A 14,736-nucleotide genomic window follows, 5' to 3' on the forward strand; every position below is an offset into this window, starting at 1 on the left:
AAGAAGAAGAAGAAAGCAAAAGGTCATTACAATGAGGAAAGGAAGTGAAGACCAAAATGGGTGTCAGAACTCTGAAACTTACTCTTGAATGGAGAGTAGCTAAACCAAATGGAAGAAATGATGAAGTAAAAGATCAGAAGGGAGGATTTCAAAGGGCAGCTGAAGAGAAGAAAGTAAAGTAGTAAAATGAAATGTGCAAAAGACCTGCAGCTGGAAAATCAAAAGGTAAGAACATACTTGGAATTTCTCAACCTGAAAAAACTGAAGAAAAAATTCAAGCCTCATGTTGCAATACTGAAAGATTCTAATGACAATATATTGAATGATGCAGGAAGCATCAAAAGAAGATGGAAGGAATACACAGAGTCACTGTGCCAAAAAGAATTGGTTGTTCAGCCATTTCAGAAGGGAGCATATGCTCAAGAGCCAATGGTATTAAAGGAAAAATTCCTAGTAGCACTGAAGGAATTGGTGGAATACCCATTGACTGGTATGTTTCAACAAATGGATGCAGTGTTAGAGAAGCTCACTTGTCCATGCCAAAAAATTTGGAACACAGCTACCTGGCCAACCAAGTGAAAGAGATCCGTATTTGTGCCCATTCCAAAGAAAGGTGACCCGGCAAAATTCAGAAATTATTGGATCATATCATTAATATCACATGCAACCTAAGTTTTGCTGAAGATAATTAAAAAACAGTTGCAGTTGCAGATTCAGAAGAGGGCATAGAATTTAGGAATATTGCTGATGTTAGATGATCTTATCTGAAAGCAAAGAATATCAGAAAGATGTCTGCTTCCGTTTTATTGACTATGCAAAGACATTCGACCGTATGGATCATAACAAATAATGGATAACATTGTGAAGAATGGTATTTCCAGAACACTTGTGTTCATGAACAATCTTCACATAGACCAAGAGGCAGTCATTCAACAGAGCAAGGGGATATACTGCATGGTTTAAAACCAGGAAAGGTGTCTGTCAAGGTTGTATCCTTTCACCATAATTATTCAATCTGTATGCTGAGCAAATAATCAGAGAAGCCAGATTACATGAAGAATGCAACATCAGGGAAAAAAAAAAAGAATGCAACATCAGGATTGGAGGAAGACATTTTAACAATCTGTGATATGCAGATGTCACAACCTTGCTTGCTAAAAATGAAGACCTGAAGCATTTAATGACGAAGATCAAAGACTACAACCTTCAGTACGGATCACACCTCAACATAAAATAAAAATTCTCACAACTGGACCAATAAGCAACATCTTGATAAATGGAGAAAAGTCGCAAGTTGTCAAGGATTTCATTTTATCTTGAACCCACAATCAATGTCCATGGAAGCAACAGTCAAGAAATCAAATGATATATTGCACTGGGAAAATCTGTTGCAAAAGACCTCTTGAAAGTGTATAAAAACAAAGATGTCACTTTGAGAACTGAGGTGCACCTGGCTGTGGTACAATCAATAGTTTCATATGCATGTGTAAGCTGGCCAGTGAATAAAGTCCACAGAAAAATTGATGTTTTTGAATTTTGGTGCTGGCAGAGAATATTGAACGTATCATGGACAGCTAGAAGAACAAACAAATCTGTCTTGGAAAAGTACAGTCAGAATGTTCTTTAAAAGTGAGAATGGCCAGACTTCATGAGAGGGTCAGCAAAAAAGGAGAAGACCTTTCATGAGATGGATTGATACAGTAGTTGCAATGAAGAGCTCGAGCATGGCAATACTTGTGAGGATGGGGCAGGACTGGGCAGTATTTTGTTGACTATGAATCACTATGAGTCGCTGTGAGTTGGAACCAACTACAAGGCACCTAACAACAACTATCCAGAGGTCCATTCTCTATTTATCCCCGACCATCCCTGGTAACCACCAATAAATGTTTAAATAATGAATGTGCGTATGTGTGTGTAATCTCCTTATCTTCTTACAAAAATGCAATCATACAACATTTGTCCTTTTGTGACTGACTTATTTCACTCAATGTAATGTCCTCCAGATTCACCCACATTATGTTTCAATAAATCATCATTATTCTTTATGGCTGCATAATATTCCTTTAGTGTATGTACCAATTTTGTTTATCCATTATTCATCTGTTGGTGGGCACTTAGGTTGTTGACATCATTTTGCTATTGTGAATAGTGCTGCAATGAACACAGGTGGGCATATGAACATAGGTAGGCACATGTCTGTCCATGTTTTTTTTAATTAAATCTCTGGGATCTATACCCAGGCGTGGGACTGCTAGATTATAACCTTATATTTTCTGTTTTGATGTTTTCTATTTTGATGTTTTGATGCTTTCTATTTTCAGTTCTTTAAGGAAGGATCATTCTGTTTTCTAAAGTGGTTTTACATTTTACAATCCCACCAGCACAGAATGGTTCCAATCTCCCCACATCCTCACTAGCTTTCTTTTTTTCTTTTCTTAAATCACTGCCTTTTTAGTAAGAGTGACAAGCTATCTCGCTGTAGGTTTTTTTTTTTTTTTAATGATTGTGATTTGGGTGAAAATTTACAGAGCAAATTCACTTTCCATACAGCAGTTCACATGTACTTTGTATCATGACATTTACCACAATGCAACAGCTCCCCTCCCACTTCCTCCTCATAGTTACCTCTTCCCTGTGTCCATCCTTCCATGCACTCCAGCCCCCAGAGCTGTCTCCCTGTGCATAAGCAGCCCTTCTTTCTCCCATGGCTGTTCTCTCCAAGGAGTATATGTACCTCAGGTAAATGTTCGACTCATATGCCTGTCTTTTATTGGGCTGGAAGCCAAAGGTGCGGGATCAATTCCAGACCTAAAGGGCAGCTAGGGGCCATAGTCTCAGTGGTTCCACCAGGCTCTATCAGATCAGAAAACCTGCTCCCCCTCCCCTTTTTTTTTCCTCCAAATGAATGTGAGTTTTGCTCTACATTGTTCTCCCTCTCTATCCAGGATCTCCTAAACAGATCCCCTTGCAAGTGGTTGACAGTGGTAGCCGGGCACCAGAATCTAGTTCTTCTGGTCTCATAGTCGTATAGGCCTCAGATTGGATGGTGTACCAGTCGCTAGGATTAATTTTTTCCATGAATTTTGGTTTTCTTCATTCTTCTTTGCTCTGGACGAGGAGAGACCCATCATTGCATCTAGATGGCAGCTTGCAAGCTTTTAAGGTCCCAGTCGCTACTTGCCAAAGTAGGAGGTGGAACAGTGTTTTGTGTAGTATGTTATGCCAATTGAGCTTGATGTCCCTGTGACTATAGTCCAAAGCCCACAGGTTCAACTATTCAGTCCCTCTGGGTAGCTGGCTGTGACCAGGAAGTGACTACAACCTTGCCCCTTGTCAGCTCTACTATACACCTGGGAATTCTGATCATTCACATAAACTTATAGGACCACTGTCCGCCAACCCTGTACCTGGTCTTGCATACACTTCTCACTTCACAGACATACCTACTAGTTCAGCCTGTCCACCCATCTATCCACCCATATATCCATGTTTGCCTTCACTGACAATGCAGTACTGTATGTGCAAAAGGGTAGTTTTAATTTGCATTTTTTAATGGCCAATGAGTATGAGCATCTTTTCACATATTTGTTGGCCACTTGAATGTCCTCTTAGGTGAACTATCTGTTCATGTCCTTTGCCCATTTTTTTGCATTGTTTATCTCTTTGTTGTTGAAGTTTTCTATGTATTTTAGAGATTAGACCCTTACTGGATATGTCATCCCTGAAGGTTTTTTCCCCAGTATGTAGGTTTATATTTTTACTCTTTTCATAAGCATTAAAGTATTTCATTTTTATGAGGTCTCAGTTATCTAATTTGTCTTCTGCTATTGTATATTTGTAATTGTATTTGATAATCTTTTTGAATTTTATACTTTTACATTTAACATTTAGGTCCTTGATCCATTTTGAGTTAGTTTTTGTATATGGTATGTATACATAAATATATGGTATGGTTTTTGTGAGGTATGGATCCTGTTTCATTTATTTGCAAATATGTATCTTCTATTTTTGCCACCATCATTTGTTAAAGAGCATCTTTTCATTCCCACTGAATCGGCTTTGATCCTATGTCAAAAATCAGTTGTCCAGAGATGGATGGATTTGTTCCTGAGTTCTCAATTTACTCCACTGGTCTATGTGTCTCTCGTTGAACTAACTGGTCAGGCCATTTTGATGACTGGTGCTGTAGAGTATGTTTTCAGATCAGAGTGCCCCTACTTTACTCTTCCTCTCCAATATTGCTTTGGCTATTTAGGGCCTCTTTCTTGTCTCTATAAAGTTGGTGATTAGCTTTTCCTTTCAGTAAACAATGCTGTTGGAATCTGGATGACGCTTGCATTATGTCTATGGGAGCTCTGATAGAGTAGTGCCTAAGGCATTTGACTGCTAACCAGAAGGCTGGCAGTTCAAACCCACCAGCCACTCCTCAGAAGGAAGGTTGGGCAATCTACTTCCTTAGTGATACTGCCTTGGAAACCCAAGGAGGGGTCTTATGAGTCAGAGGCGACTCAAGGGTACATAACAACAACATTCCTCAAATGCTATCATCTGCTGCTCCAGGTCTATTAGTTCTTTGGTATGGGAATCAGGTAACGCTATAACACCATTTTCATTGATGTCTAAATGCAGCTGATTACCAGTATCAACCACAGCTTGCCTGGCTTCGGCAATGTTGTCAATTGTAAACCCCTGAAAATCATGCACAAATTGGCAGCACAATTTGTTCCACACTCCTTTCATGTCTTACTGCTTCACTTTATCCTAAGAATCAGCAATTTTTTGATGGCATCAGAAAGATTATAATTCCTCCAGAAGTCCTTAAGCTTATCCCATCATCTTGGGTAGCTCTGATTGCTTGTGAGAAGGTTTGTTGTAAATACTAGGCCTTAAAGGGGATTAAGACTCCCTGATCCATTGGCTGAAGCCATGCAATGTTTTCTTAAGGGTCACAAGTAGTTCATGCGCTATTATGGGCCACTGAATTTAACTCAAATTTTTAATATGTAAAAGTACAACCTTCACATTGAAGTAAAGGTTGTAAGCACTGGGATATCCAGGTGTGTTGTCAAGCTCAAGAGGAATCTTGAAAGGAATTTTCTTGACCAAGCAATAATGTTCAACAGTAGGGAGAAAATGGTTCAAGAACCAGTATTCAAAGATGGCAACTGTAATCCAAGCCTTTGCATTTGCCTTCTAAATAAAAGAAAGACATGCCTTAATGATATGGCAAAATGCCCTTGAATTTAGTAAATTTAGACGAAGGCGTCTGCTTGAAATTCTCAGATGTGTTACCCCGCAGCAATAATGTCAGCCTATTCTGCTATGTCTTACACCCTGGTGCATTTTCTTCCTCTTTTGAAATGTAAGTCCTTTAAAGCATCCCCCACCCCCCAAACAAATAAGCCAGTCTTAACTACATTACATATTTGGTCTCCCTACTCAATAATTTTTTTTTCAAAAGTTCAGGAAAATTACTCATGGTACTTACATCAGCATTCACTGCTACACCTTGCATTTTAATATTATGTAAATCTGCCTTCACTTTAAAACAAGTGAACCAAACCCTACTTACAACAAATTCTTCTTCACAGTCACCTTCACTTGCTACACATGCAGCTGAAAAGGTTTCAAGCCTTTTCCTGCACTAAAGTAAGGCTAAAAGGCGTATTATGCTGATTTTGCTCATCTAATCAAATAATGGCTAAAGCACTTGACTGCTAACCAGAAGGCTGGAGCCACTCCTCAGAAGGAAGGTTGGGCAATCCTACTTCTGTAGTGATACTGCCTCGGAAACCCAAGGAGGGGTTGCTATGAGTTGGGGCTGACTCGACGGCACATAACAACAACAATCAAATTATCATTAGCCTTTCCATTTCAATAATTAAACCACTGCATTGCTTAGTAGTAACTGTAGCTTTTATCTGGACAGAGCCTTCCATATAGTCAATTATTCTTAATTTTATCCTTTAAAATTGGTCCAATCATTGACTGACTGTAGCCTAACATTTTTCTAATGATCAGTCGCACTTCACCTCTTTCTGGTTGTTTTATTATTTCCACTTTATTTTCAACTATGATTGTTTTCCTGTTCTTTGATGCATCACCAGCACTCGCATTGGATTTATGCTTTGGAGGCATGATTATAGGGTAAATAAGAGGAAAATTTAAGCCAAATACAAAGTTACACACTCTATACAGTGTTAAAGGCAACATAATCTGACTTTAAAAGGCAGATGGCATTCTCCTTCTTCGATACTATGAACCACTGAAGCCATGCAATGTTTTCATGAGGATCACAAGTAGTGCGTGCGTTATTATGAACCACTGAATTTAACTCAGATTTTTAATATAATAAGCTTTATGGCAGTCCATGCTTAAGCACAAGTTGCATGTCAGTCCAATGTTCTTAATCCAAGGACTGATTTACTGTATCCTCCATATCCCTTTGCCACCATATTATTTTGAAGGAAATTCCAAATATTCTTATCATTTCAGCTTTGTATATTCACTGTTTATTGAACCAGATTACATACCCTTCACCCAGTTATCCCTGGTACTGATTAAACAGGTAAAAATATACAAAACAAACCCCCCATTGCCTCTGGCATGGCCACACTGACTGTGAGCCACTGTTACAATGGACAGTGAAGTTTTTTGAACAATGTAGAACACACTCACCTTTCACGTGGACTCTGGGCAAGATATTCTGGAAAGGGGCAGCATGCAACAGGTCACATACTTCTTCTAAAGACTGTAACACAGAGAAGGTCACATTAGGAAGTTTATTCTCATAGCAAAAATGGACAGAGAAATATGGTCATGAATATAACTTACATCTTTATTATTTAGTGTAAAATAAATACTCTAGTTAGCACTATCCAAGAGAACTCTGCAAGATGGATTGTTCTATGTCTGCACTGTCCAATATCGTGACCATGAGTCTTATGTGGCTACTGAGCATTTGAAATGTGGTTAGTGTGTCCAAGGAACTGAATTTTAAATTTTATTTGTTCCTAACTGTAAGTATTTATTCCTAATTATAGTGTGTCATTTAATTATAAAAACACATAGGTAAAAGCAGGCATTGTTTCTTCTCTCTTCTCCATGATTTATGTTTGGCAGCCCTCTTCCAACCCTTCTCCAGCTAATTTGCTCCACTCATAGAAACCACTGCTTTAATAAGACATCACCAACAGAAGAAGGAGGTTTCTTCTGCAAACACCTCTGAAGACAGAAAGAAAGGGGAAGCATGAGTACAACCTGTACTTCCACTCCTCCCTGGAGAGCCTGTCATTCTGAACTATTTTTTCGATCATAAATTCCTTTGAAGAGGTAATAAAAAATCCTACACAAAGTCCTTTCTCTAGAAAAACACATATTTTAAGCAAAAGCGCACCTCAGTGTTACCCACTGCCATCAAGTCAATTCCAACTCATAAAACCCACTGCCATCAGGGGATTACAACTCATAGTGACCCCTTAGGACAGAGCAGAACTGCCTCATGTGGTTTCTGAGGCTGGAATCCTTATGGAAGGCAGACTGTCACATCTTTCTCCCACAGGGTAGCTAGTCGGTTTGAACTGTTGACTTTTGGTTAGCAGCTAAGCACTTTAACCACTATGCCACCAGGGCTCTCTTCCAATGTCATAGGAGTTGCAAAACTCCTAAAACCCACCAGGAAACCAAAGAAGAGGGCAAATATTGTAGAGACAGAGGCTCTAGAACGCTCACAAAGAGCCTCCCCACTACAGGGACAGGCAGAAGATGCTCTCCACTCTATATCCCCAGATTTTGCAGATGAATAAAAATTTCCTGAAATCATCTTATAACATGATGGTAACAGAATCAGTTAAAGAAATGACCATTAGGGAGAAAAGCTTGAGTTCTCAAAATACTGGGTCCCACCAGGTTTGCTGGTCTGATAGAGCCTGGTGGAACCCCTGAGACTAAGGCCACTAGCTGCCCTTCAGGTCTGGAATTGAACCCACTCCTGTGGCTTCCAGCCAAACAAAAGACAGGCATATGAGCTGAACATTTACATGAGCTAGATACACTCTTTGGAGAGATCAATAATGGGAGAATAGAAAGGCTGTGTATCACAGGGAGACAGCTTGGGGTGCAGGAGTGCATAGGAGGGAAAGACACATGGGGAGGAAGTGGGAGGGGAGCTGTTTCATTATGGGAAATTGCAATCAAATGTCATGAGACAAAGTGTATGTGAACTGCCATATCGAAAATGAATTTATTCTGTAACCTTTCACCCAAATCATGATAAAAATTAAAAAAAAAAAAAAAAAAAAAAGAAAGAAACAAACAACACTGGGTCCCTCAGGACCTGACAACTCATCACTCGACCTTTGTTCCCAGGAGCTTCAGGCTGCCAACAATGTGCTTCTGCAGCCAGAACCAGCTACCCCACTCTTCTCAGAACATAACAAGGGAATGACACATTTACCCTAATATTTTCACTGATCAGAGGAGACACAGGTGCCATCACACCTGCCATTGTGTGGTATTTGGTTAGGAGGAAAGCATTACCACTGTTGTCAAGGTGAAGGTTACCCACAAGGGGGATTCCCATTCTCGAGGACTTACTGGAAACCATAATCCTTCATTTTTAAAAGGATAAAAGCAACACCAGAAAATTGAAGTCTATGGGTGGACTTTGGGTGAAGTACTCCATTCAGACAGCCTAACTTCTCTCCAACTGTCCAATGTGGGAAGAAAGGACAGGGAGAAGGGGTGAGGGAATGAGACAGGGGAGCAGGGAAGAAGGGCAGGCAGGACAGCTCAGGATTTAGAATGAAAGAGAAAGTGGGGCCTACTTGCTCAGAAGCTAAGTCTGCAAGTGTACTTGAGATCAACTGACAGATAGTTGTACCCTGTTTCCCACATGCCCGGCAATGCAGGGGAGACAACCTCAGTCTAGACTGAGACTCACATAGGCTCTGGTTGTGGTAGTGGTCCAGAGAAAGGAGGGGACACTGGGAGTGATATTTGAAATGTAAGGACTCACCTGATTTCCTGAGACCCAAGGTGACCCTTCTAAGCCTAAGGCATCAATTGTCATGGAGAAACACAATCTGAGCAGGCAAGGACCACATTCATCACAGATGTCTCTTTTCCTAAGTTTCTAATGGAATCCATAGTCGGTGCTAACAGTTAAAATGCTCAGGCAATACTTCATGTCTGCACAAACCTCCTGGAGAGTTTCTATTTCGTAGTTGAAGAAAAGCTTCATTTCCTTCCATTAATTCAAGGAGTACCCCTCAGGAGAGTCCCTCAGCCAGTCTCTTTAGGCTGGGCCCCCAGGAAATGCATACTAGCTGCCCTGACTGTTGTGAAACTGTCAGGGAAGTGAATGCTGGGGAGCTACCACGAGGGTGGACACAAAGAGAGGAGAACTTTTCTCACTTTGTGCTGTGTGTTCAGAAAAGGTGCACAAAAAGGACTGTGAAAAGGTCATGGAGGTGGCATCTTCTGACCTACTCTAACTTTACAAGAGAAAGACAGAATCATCAGGAGCAGCCCAAAGCTAATTCCTATAAGGCCAGACATACCGCCAGCCATCCTCCAACCTTTTTACTAATTCTGACACCAACCGTCCCTCCCATGACACTCACTACTTCTCTTCTGGGTCTGGTAAGGTCTGGTAATTTGTTACAATGGCTATATACAATTCACAGATAATACTCATGATTATGGGGGTCTATTAGGGAAAAAACAGGCCACAATTCAGGTTCAGGAACACACTCAGGATACAGTTCTTTGATCAGGACAGTCTCCCCTCTGCTATGCCCTCACACACACCTCTCTGGACCTTGGCCACTCACCATGGCCTCTGCCCTGCTCAGGCAAATGCTACAAAGCTCTTTTAGCTCTGCCAATAAGTACACCTAGATGCACACATTCCATCGGCAAACCTCTTGCCCAAGGGCACTCAGCTTTCTTGCTCTGTGAGCCAGGTAAGCTCACTTGTCTGTCTCATGTCTCTTGGTTCCACTGCCACCATCTCTCTGCTGGGTGTTTCTCTCTGCCAGGCATCTTTCTCTGCCAGGTGTCTCTGCCAAGGAAGTCCAGCAAAGGGATCTTGGGTCCAAGGACGGGCTTCACTTCACCTGCAGCTTTTCTCTCTTGCTGGCACTGAGATCCCCTCTCTGCCTCCAATAGGGCTCATTTTAAGTCTGGCAGAGTGACAAAATTAACCAAGCCCAACATCAGAGTTCTACATACTTTATTTGCATAATAATCTAATAATAATAACCCTAATAATCAGGTGGAAGTTATAGACTATGGCTGCAAAAGCCATACCAAGTAATTCACTGAACCCCCAAGAACATTTTCCTAAATTAAACATTTAAAATTTATTAAGAGAGGTCCTTAAAAAACTCACACTGGTTTAGTTTAAAAAATTCAGGCTGCCCTAACATCTTCTCAGAATCCAGCTTCCCTGCACATCTGCTGTTCACTGGGGTCAGCACCTACCTGCTCCTTTGGGAGCTGCCCTGCCATACCCCTGGGACTAGTGGGCTCTCATCCTGTGCTCATCACCCCTGCTGTGATAGGGAGTGGCCATGGGAGGTATGTGTGAAAGGTTGGTCACTCAGGCTTCTTTGGATGAGGGAAGAGACCTGTATCCATGCTGAGTCCAAGAGTGGTACGTACAAGAAAGGCTCAGGGATGCTGGACTCTCTCTTGCCCCCACATGGAAAAGGCCTGCTAAAAGTGCAGCATACAGAGAGGGAAGATGCAGGTCCTGACAAGAGGCTGTCCACTCCTGCACATGTCCATGTCTGACTCTGGACTTCTCTGACCTATAAGCACTGATTTGTGATACCGGCCTAGCATCTTAGCCCTGAATGCACTGTCAGCTTGGTTCCCACATCCTGAACCGATGACAGGGTACCCTGGCCTCTGTCCTTCGAAAACCCAACCTAGCCTCTATAAAGTTGCCAGGGCACTGGGCAAGACACCAAGATCAAGAGACTACCATGAGAATCAGCCCTACCATGAAGACCTCCCCAGATAGGTCTAGAGATGCAACACAGTTCCTAAAAGGCCAAAATACTTTATCAATAAATTTGACAAGTGAATTTTAAAACTTGTAAGCCAGAGTGAAGATCCACAAAGAGCTAACATACTCTTAAAGAAAAGTGAGGTGGGGGGATATGCCTCGTTAGGTATCAGACCAATGTAAAGATAACACACTCCTACCCCCATGACAGTGACCTATGAAATGGAACAGAAAACCCAGAGACAGACCAGTGTGTCAGGAGATTCCTGCAGACAGCAGGGAAAGGAGGAGCTCTCCAGCAAGTGAAAGAGGCCCAGCTGATAATCTTATCATTACAAAAATGGAGTTGTGCCCATATCTAAATTGTACACACCAATCAATTCCAGAGGAACTCTGGTGGTGTAGTGCCTAAGGCACTGGACTGCAAAGCAGACGGCTGGAAGTTCAAACCCACTAGCCGCTCCTTGGAAGAAAGGTTGGACAATCTACTTCTGTACTGATACCACCTCAGAAACCCAAGGAGGGGTCACTATGAGTTGGATCTGACTCAATGGCAGCAAGTTTGGTTTTGGCTTGGTTAATCAATTCCAGAAGGATTGTAAACGTAAATGTGAAAAGTAAAACTTAAAATCTTTTTAAGAAAATATGAAAGAAAATCTTTATGGACCTTAATGTAGAGAAGAAATTCTTCAGCCATTATTAAAAGAGTAAGACTGAATTAAGAACATCTGTTCTTCAAAAATCACCATGTGAGAATGAGAAGTCAATCCACAAACAAAGCTTATATCTTAGGTATCTGCAATACCCAAGATCTGAGCATATAACACATATAGGATTTGTTGTTGTTAGGTGCTATGGAATCAGCTCCAACTCATAGCAACCCTATGTACCACAGAATGAAACACTGCCCGGTCTTGTGCCAGTATCACAATCCTTGCTATACCTGAGCATATTGTTGCAGCCACTATGTCAATGCATCTCCTTGAAGGCCTTCCTCTTTTTCACTGACCCTCCACTTTACCAAGCATATCCTTCTCCAGAGAATGGTCCCTTCTGACAACATGACTAAAGTAGGTCAGACAAAGTCTGGCCATTCTGACTTCCAAGGAACATTCCAGCTGCACTTCTTCCAGGACAGATTTGTTAGTTCTTCTGGCAGTCTATGGTACTTTCCGTATTCTTCGCCAACACTACAACTTCACTGTCCAGCTTCGTGTGCATATGAGGCAACTGAAAACACTATGGCTTAGGTTAGGCACACCTTATTCTTCAAGGAGACATCTTCACTCTTCAGCACTTTAAAGACATCTTTTGCAGCAGTTTTGCCCAATGATTGCTGCTTCCAATGGTGCTGATTGTGGAACCAAGTAATATGAAATCTTTGACAACTTCAATCTGCTTTCCATTTATTGTGATGCTGTTTATTGGTCTAGTTGTGAGGATTTTTGTTTTCTTTATGTTGAGGTGTCATCCATACTGAAGCCGGTAGTCTTTAATCTTCATCAGCAAGTGCTTCAAGTCATCTTCACTTTCAGCAAGCAGGGTTGTGTCATCTGCACATTGCAGGCTGTTGATCAGCCTTCCTCCAGTCCTGCTGCCACGTTCTTCATATAGTCCAGCTTCTCAGATTATTTGCTCAGCATACAGATTGAGTAAGTATGGTGAAAGGGTACACCCTGACATACTTCCTTCCTGATTTTAAACCATGCACTATCCCCTTGTTCTGTTTGAACGACAGCCTCCTATGTATCGGTTCCTCATGAGCACAATTAAGTGTTCTGGAATTCCCATTCTTCTCAGTGTTATCCATAATTTGTTATGATCCACACAAGTGAATGCTTTTGCATCCTACAACCACTTTTTAATTATCTTCAGCAAGACTTTACTTGTGTGTGATATTAATGATATTACTGGATAATTTCCACATTCTGTTGGATCACCTTTCTTTGGAATGGGTACAAGTATGGATCTCTTCCAGTCAGTTGGCCAGGTAGCTCTCTTCCAAATCCCTTGGCATAGATAATTAATGAGTAAGTATCTCTAGCATGGCATCCATTTTTTTGAAACATCTCAATGAGTATGTCAATTCCTGAAGCCCTGTTTTTGCCAGTTCCTTCAGTACAGCTTCAACTTCTTCCTTTAGTACCATCAGCTCTTGACAGTATGCCACCTCCTGAAATGGATGAACATCAACCAATTCTTTTTGGTACAGTGATTCTGTGTATTCCTTTCATCTTCTTTTGATGTTTCCTGCATCATTCAATATTCTGCCCATATAATCTTTTAACACTGCAACTTGAGGTTTGATTTTTTTCTTCAGTTCTTTGAGCTTGAGAAATGCCAAGTGTGTTCTTCCCTTTTGGGTTTCTAACTTAAAAATTCACTGCCATTGAGCCAATTCCAACTTTTTATGGAAGTAGATTGCCCTGTTTTCTTTCTGCAGAGTGGCAGGTGTGTTTGAACCGCCAGCCTTCTGGTTAACAGTTATAGTGCTTTAGGCACTATGCCACCAGAGTTCCTACTTAAAGGATTAGTACATAGAATATACAAAGAACTGTAAACAAGCTATGAAAGATAAGCAAAAGACACAAGTGAGCATTCGACATTTAAAGGACACAGGAAGAGAAAATCAGCAAATGAAGATTTCTACCTCATTAAGAATGGGATACCATTTCATGTTCACTAGGGATTCCAGTTCAAAAGGGTCAAGTTGACAAACTTTCAGTTGAAATAAAACATTGGGGGCAAACCATCAGGCCAAATGACACCAAGTGGAAATGCCCAGTCAGCTTGTGAAAGCAAGGTGTTCCCCTATGGCATTCAAAAGCTGGGGCTGGTTTCCAGGTGTTCCCCCTTACTGTGCAGTCCACTATGGTATTAAGGCACATGTAGCTATTTACATGTAAAGTAATTAAAATTCAATAAAATTTGAAACTTAGTTTGTCAGTCACATTAAGTCATGCTTTAAGTGTGTTAACACACAGATATAGACTATTTCCATCACTGCAGACAGCTCTCCTGGACAGTAAAATACAATAACAGCCATGTATGTCACCTAAGTTAGCTTGGATGGAGCAAATACTACATAACAAAATATTTTTACAGTACTCACATAGAAAAACATTCTGGAAATAATAAACTGTATATATACACATATATATATATTTTTTCCAATTGCAGGAAACAAGTTCAAATTAAAGTCTAAAAAGAACAGTGCTTTATACCACTGCTCTCCACTCCCCACTAAATAACTTCACACAAATCAAGCCTCTAGCAAAACTACTATTCCCATGGCCGTGGCTCACCAGGCTCTGCTCAATGAGCAGGCAGAAAAGGACAGCATTGCCCACTTCCCGCAGGTTCTGGAAGCACACCGTTTTCAGCTCTGCATACTCCACAATGTCCTTCAGCTGGTGGTGGAAGAACTCAAGGATGCCTGTGGGCAAAGAACAAGAGGTGTGGTCAAAGAGGCTGAAGGAGGCAGAGCCCTGAGGATGCAGAACTGGGAGCCACACAATACCCTCTGCACTGCCACAGCCCACTGCTACAGAGATGGCCACACACACGCTATTGCAACACCTTTCCACACTGGTGATCTGTCCACCACCTAAGCAGACCCTCTAAAGATCCACACAGCCTGGGGGGTGGGGAGTGAGGAGAGCAATTGGGCCTGTCAGCCTAGTCCTTCAAAGGAGGCTGTATAGACAGTGATGTCACCA

The 14,736-nt window shown here is 41.3% G+C and overlaps 1 protein-coding gene across 1 annotated transcript in view; it reads right to left on the reverse strand.

Annotated features, from left to right (window-relative positions):
• The window catches only part of CYFIP1 (cytoplasmic FMR1 interacting protein 1), a 228,458-nt gene that overhangs the window by 17,372 nt on the left and 196,350 nt on the right, over window positions 1-14,736 (reverse strand). Inside the window, exons 25-26 of the mRNA XM_042783094.1 lie at window positions 14,323-14,453; window positions 6,682-6,754 (exon numbers count right to left, since the gene is read on the reverse strand). Coding sequence (XP_042639028.1) covers window positions 6,682-6,754; window positions 14,323-14,453 — 204 coding nt within the window. The remainder of the gene's footprint in view (window positions 1-6,681; window positions 6,755-14,322; window positions 14,454-14,736) is intronic.

The sequence above is a fragment of the Orycteropus afer genome, unplaced genomic scaffold (genome assembly GCF_000298275.1).
Source record: "Orycteropus afer afer isolate SDZICR_OR568_19922 unplaced genomic scaffold, OryAfe1.0 scaffold00656, whole genome shotgun sequence".
Lineage (NCBI taxonomy): Eukaryota > Metazoa > Chordata > Mammalia > Tubulidentata > Orycteropodidae > Orycteropus > Orycteropus afer.